Source organism: Acanthisitta chloris, unplaced genomic scaffold (assembly GCF_000695815.1).
Source record: "Acanthisitta chloris isolate BGI_N310 unplaced genomic scaffold, ASM69581v1 scaffold38092, whole genome shotgun sequence".
In the NCBI taxonomy this organism is placed as follows: Eukaryota; Metazoa; Chordata; class Aves; order Passeriformes; family Acanthisittidae; genus Acanthisitta; species Acanthisitta chloris.
The window spans coordinates 17,644-23,201 of record NW_008660541.1 but is presented as its reverse complement, the minus strand read 5'-3'; the positions used below and the strand labels follow the sequence as shown (position 1 = coordinate 23,201).

Below are 5,558 nucleotides of genomic sequence, written 5' to 3'. Positions count from 1 at the left end.
CGGAAGATAAAGGCTTTCCCAGGTCAGGATGAATTTTCTAACAAGAGATGTTGGTGAAAATTGGGAGTAGGTGTGTGGAGGCAGCTCCTGGGTGTTAGTTCCTGGCAGTACAATGCCTGCTTTGCTTAGATGAAGGAAAAGAGAAGCTTCAGAGTAGTAATAGGACAAAAGCTGAGCTAGATGGCTTCCCACTGGGGAGGGAATGTCCCTGTATGGCAGCTCCTTACTGGGACTCCTCTGCTTCAGGCTTTCCAAAGGGAGCCCTGAGGGTCTTCTTACTGCTTGTGGGGAATCATGGCATAAGTGCCTATGCATGAGGGTCAGCCAGGCTCCCCTTGTAGTTCCTGGAGACCTCACCAGTACATCCAGCATTTTTTTAAGCTGTCCTCTTGTCCTGAGCTGTTCCAGGAAAGTTAATTTTATGCTTTGAGGCCTTTGTGTCCTGCTACTTGGATGGACTTAGAATATTGGAATCCCAGGATGGTTTGGGTTAAGAGACCTTAAAACTCATCTCATTCAACCCCCTGCCATGGGCAAGGACACCTTCCACTAGCCCAGGTTGCTCCAAGCCCCATCCAACGTGGCCTTGAACACTTCCAGGGATGGAGCAGCCGCAACCTCTTTGGGTGAGGTTTGGACTTTGGGTGACACAGACCTGTTTCTGCACCATGTGAAGTCTCCCAGACTTGTGTCACTGGGTTTGCAAAGCAGTGCAGGCAGTTACCTGACTCCTCACACAGCGACACATGTGGGATGGGGCCTGGAGAAATGGCAGGTACTGGTGGTGTACCCATCTCCACCTGCCTGTTGCCATGGGGAACACCTTCTGCCCACAGGACAGACAGCCAAGGCTGTTCCTTTTGGATTTCTCTCCCTTGCAGCATCCAGGTGTTCCACTGCCTGAAGCACGAGGGCACGGGCGGGCGGACACTGCTGGTAGACGGTTTCCATGCGGCGGAACAGGTGCTGCGCAAAGCCCCAGAGCAGTTCGAGCTGCTCTGCAAGGTGCCCCTCAAGCATGAGTATGTGGAGAATGTGGGAGATTGCCACAACCACATGATCGGAGTGGGGCCAGTTCTCAATGTCTATCCCTGGAACAACGAGCTTTACCTGATCAGGTAACCCATGGGAGACCTCTTGCTTATGAGGAGGAGTGGGGGTTGTGGAAGTGGTTTTCCAGTAGATACTGTGAACTCAAAACCAGTGTATTTTTGAGGGGCAGGGATGAAACCCTGGGAACACCCTGTGTTCATCCCTAGCTGTGCGTTCCTGCTTTAGAGGAAGCATCAGAGCTGCTGATACAGAGATGGGTGTGAGTGCTGAGCTCGGGTTTTCCAATCCTGGCATCCTCCCTTCAGGTCCATGCCCTCATCCCACTCCATTTGAGAGGCAACAGAATTCAGCTGTTCTCTGGATAAGCCTCTAGAAACTATCCTGGCATGCAGGGAATAGGAAGAGTGCAGACTAGTCCCTTCTAAAGGAAATTTGGGCTGGATTTTGAAACTCCAACTTGGCTCAGTGCTGGAGGCTGTCTAGCACTGCTTTGCACTTTTATTCTGAACAGCCCTCAGTGTCACCATGTCCTTCCAGGGAAAACCAGGAGGAACAGATTTACACTCAGCAGTGAACTCCTCTTACTCCCAATGTTGTGTATTCCCTGAAAGTCCTGCACTTGCAGCATAACCTCCCTGGTCATCTCTGCAGCCTCCCTTGAAAAAACTGACTAATCCTGCAGGCTCCCAAGGTTCCAGTGGAAACACCTGGAGCCATGTGGGCAGTCTCTTTCATCTTCTTTCCATGTAGGTACAATAACTATGACCGTGCTGTCATCAACACAGTGCCATACGACGTGGTGCACCGCTGGTACCACGCTCACCGCACACTCACCACCGAGCTCAGGAGGCCTGAGAACGAACTGTGGGTCAAGCTGAAGCCAGGCAAGGTGGGACTTGGAGCTGGATTGTGTGAGTTTGTTACAGGGAGGGAGGCAGGTGCTCCCTTGGTTTGCAGGTGCCTTGCCACTGAGGTAAAAGCTCCACACAGAGCAGTTTTCCTCTCTACAGCTGCATTATGGTGCCCTGTGTTACAATCATGGCCTCTGTGTGTGTTTCTGCTGACCTAAAGAAATGTAAGCTTTCAGGTAAGGCAGAGACCTTTAGTTCAAGCTCTGCCTCAGAGGAAGGTTAGTCTCAGCTAGGGAAGAGGAGGAAGGTCTTTATAGTTACTGAAATGAAGACCCTTGGAAGCAGAGAGTTTGGGAACACTGTATGTCCAGTCTTTCACTTCTTCCAGAAGAAAAGTTTATTTTGATGAAACTCTAAATTACTGTTCTGAGCTTATACTTGAGCCCTTACATGGGTAAGTGACATTGCAGAGGCAGGAGGTTGTAGCTGCCCCATCTCTGGAAGTGTTCCAGGCCAGGTTGAATGGGACTTGGAGCAACCTGGTCTAGTGGAAGGTGTTCCTACCCATGGCAGGGGGTGGAATGGGATGGGCTGTGAGGTCACTTCCAACCCACAGCATTCTGGGATTCCAAGATGGCCACTGGCTATTCCAGGTGAACTATTGCCCAAGCTCTCCAGTAGAAAAGCAGAGAAACAGCTGAGAATGTTTCTGTGCTTTTCTACCTGTCACCTTTTAGCACAGCTCCTGGCTCCATGTGAAACAGCTGTGCTGGATCACATGGAAGACCTGGCTGTGCCCTCACCTGTTGTCACAGTGTTGAATAAGAAGGTCGTGCCCACCCTGGCACACCCTTACCTGCTCATCCAGTCTCCAGGGATCTCCAGGACCTGTACTGCCAGAGGGTTCTGGCCCTGCCTGCCATGGTTGTGCTCCTTCTCATGACCTTTTTCCTTTCCTGCAGGCCCTGTTTGTGGATAACTGGCGTGTCCTACATGGCCGGGAAGCGTTCACAGGGTACCGGCAGCTCTGTGGGTGCTACTTGACAAGGGATGATGTGCTGAACACTGCCCGTCTGCTGGGGCTCCAGGCTTAGCCCAGCCCTCTGGGAGAGTCAGCACTCCCAATCCTTAGGGGGGCAGATGTGCTGATGCTCACCATGTGCTCCAAGCCCACCATGCTGGTTCCTCACCACAACAAAGACATTGCACATACCTCAGACACCTCCACCCTCTCCAAGCAACTTCTGGTGCCTGCTCAAGAGAGGGAGCAGGTGAAAGCCAAAGGTTGTGGGACCTTTATGAGAGCTTTTGTGGGACCACATTCTGCCTTTGAACATGGTCAGCTCTTGCTCTCCATGCTCCCAGCCTGGGCTTTCCAGCCAGTTGGTGTGGCTCAGCTCTGGTTAATCTCCCACCACGGGAAGTGCTCCTCCAAGCAAGTGCCTTCAGGATTTCGAAGTGTTGCATTATTTCCTGTTCAACCATTTCTTTCAGCTGGCAATTTTACTGGGTTTTTTAGCAGAGCAAAATGGAAATATTTTTGTAATCCTATATCTTGTCACTGATCCAAGCCGTGCTGCCTGAGAGGGAGCCTAGAAAGATCCTAGTGTACTTTGGGCATTTTTGAGGATCTTTAGGTTAGAGAAGGAAAAGGGAAGCAGCAAGATCAGCATGTTGAGAAGCAGAGATGACTGGGTTAGATGAGGGATGGATTTCCCACTTTTCCTTGACTTTCAGTACTGCCTGCGGCACTGCACTTGCATCGAGGGTGATGCCCAGCAGCCACAGTATTTGTTAACAAGCTTCCCACTGTGCCTCCTCTTCCATCCTTTCTTAAGGAATTTGTGTGAGGTCATCATCACACTGCCTTCTGCATGAGCCTGGCCATTTGGGTATGTTTTTTCCCTAAATTCTCCTCTCTGAAGGTAACTCCAAGGTGCCTTTCAGCTTCCTGGAGCAGGGAGGGTAAATTGGGATCTGGCACATGATAGGGCCACAGGATTTGAAAGCAAATCCTGGTGTTACAGAAACACTGGAATTTTAGAACCAAGAGGCCATTTTAGGATTTGCTTATTTTTCATTCTTCCGTATCTTTTGGGGTGTTCCATCTGCTCTGTCTGACCAGACCTCAAAGCAGAGCTGGGTCCCTTCTTTCCTGGCTTTCCTGTGCCAGGTGCTCCATGGCCACAGTGCAGGGGCAGTGCAGGTGCACAGATGCTAACCTTGCTGTCCTCATTTAATCTAAACATTGAATGTATAGGTCCTGGTGTTGAGACATTCCTGAAAGCTGCTCTTGGTGTGGTCCGAGCTCCCTGATTCTTCCAGTCTGTGTTCCCTTCCCAGTGCTTCCTGTCTACAGTTGGCCAGTGGGAGCTGGGAGTCATCAGGAGCTCAAAGAATTTCTGAGCCAAGACTGGGCAGGAAGCTGCTGGTCAGGGGATGTGTGAGGGAGTGAGAGGTGAGCAGTGCTGGCAGGTAGTACCAGGTGAGCTGCATTGTATCAGGTACATCTCCATCGGCAGCCTCAGGCACAAGCAGGAGCTTGGATTTCCCTCCGGGTGGAGCCAGTGCATTCCTTGCTCAGCCTGCAGAGTAGACTCTTGTACTTCGTGTTTATGGCTTCCCTGTAGATGCCAGTGACACCTGCACAACTGAGAGGTGAGTTTTACAACTCTTCATTAATCATGTGGAAGCAGCAAACCACTGTGGAGATACGTGGTGTCCCTCACCCTGCACAGCTCCATGCTCCAGGACTGCTGATGCTGGCGGAAGAGTTGGTGACAAAAAGCAGTCTGTTACTTGACAAAGGAGGGGACAAAGAGTTCCTGATAAGTATTTGGATCCCTCTTTAAATTATTTGAGGGTATTGAGGGTTCCTGAGCTATTCATGCCTCCCTGTGCCCCTGGGATCTGAGGGAAACACTGATAGCATGGAACCTTCCCTAGCTTAGGGGAGCTCCATCTTTCTCAGCTGCAGGCTCAAAATCTGCTTCTACCCCAGGGCTGGACAAGGGAGACCCCCACCAAAGGTTACTGATGACATTGTCATGACAGAGGTGCCTTTGTGACAAGAAATGTGGTGACTGTAGCTGCCTTGCTTCACACCAACCCCTTCCAAGCCAAGCCCCTCCTCACAGGGACCGTGTGACCTGTTTTGGGGGAAATTATTCCCCGTGAATGTATATTTCCTCATAAATCATTTACCCACTCCAGTGATAAGTGGGGAGGGGGGAGAGCTGTGTTTCCATCTTGTTTCACCTTTCCCCACTTCCCAGCAGGGCTAAATTCTTCCTGGGCAGTTTTATGAGCATCAAAACCTTTTGTGAAGGAGCAGGATGTGGTGGCAGGTACCACCTGTGCCATGCAGGTGTTTGCTGGGCCATGTTCAGAGCAGTGCTGTCGTCGCAGGGTTTGTAATCCAGCTTTTCCAGTGCTTTCAGCCAATACATGAACTGCTTTTCTCCTTCCCACCACCCTGGGGATCCAGTGTAAATGTTTAAGACTTTTCCAAAACTAAGAAATCAAGTCTTCAAATAAATCATTTATAAAATCATCAGCTTAACTAAATCTCTATTTTAAGCACTGATGAACTTGAAGCTAAGTCTGGTTTACCCAACAAGGGGGGAATGCACGTGGGGAGCAGTAACCCAGTAC

The 5,558-nt window shown here is 50.4% G+C and overlaps 1 protein-coding gene across 1 annotated transcript in view; it reads left to right on the top strand.

Moving 5' to 3' along the window:
* The window catches only part of TMLHE (trimethyllysine hydroxylase, epsilon), a 9,134-nt gene extending 6,118 nt beyond the window's left edge, over window positions 1-3,016 (top strand). The window contains exons 5-7 of the mRNA XM_009069845.1: window positions 882-1,118; window positions 1,804-1,942; window positions 2,867-3,016. Coding sequence (XP_009068093.1) covers window positions 882-1,118; window positions 1,804-1,942; window positions 2,867-2,998 — 508 coding nt within the window. The 3' untranslated portion in view covers window positions 2,999-3,016. The remainder of the gene's footprint in view (window positions 1-881; window positions 1,119-1,803; window positions 1,943-2,866) is intronic.
* The last annotated feature ends 2,542 nt before the right edge of the window (window positions 3,017-5,558 follow it).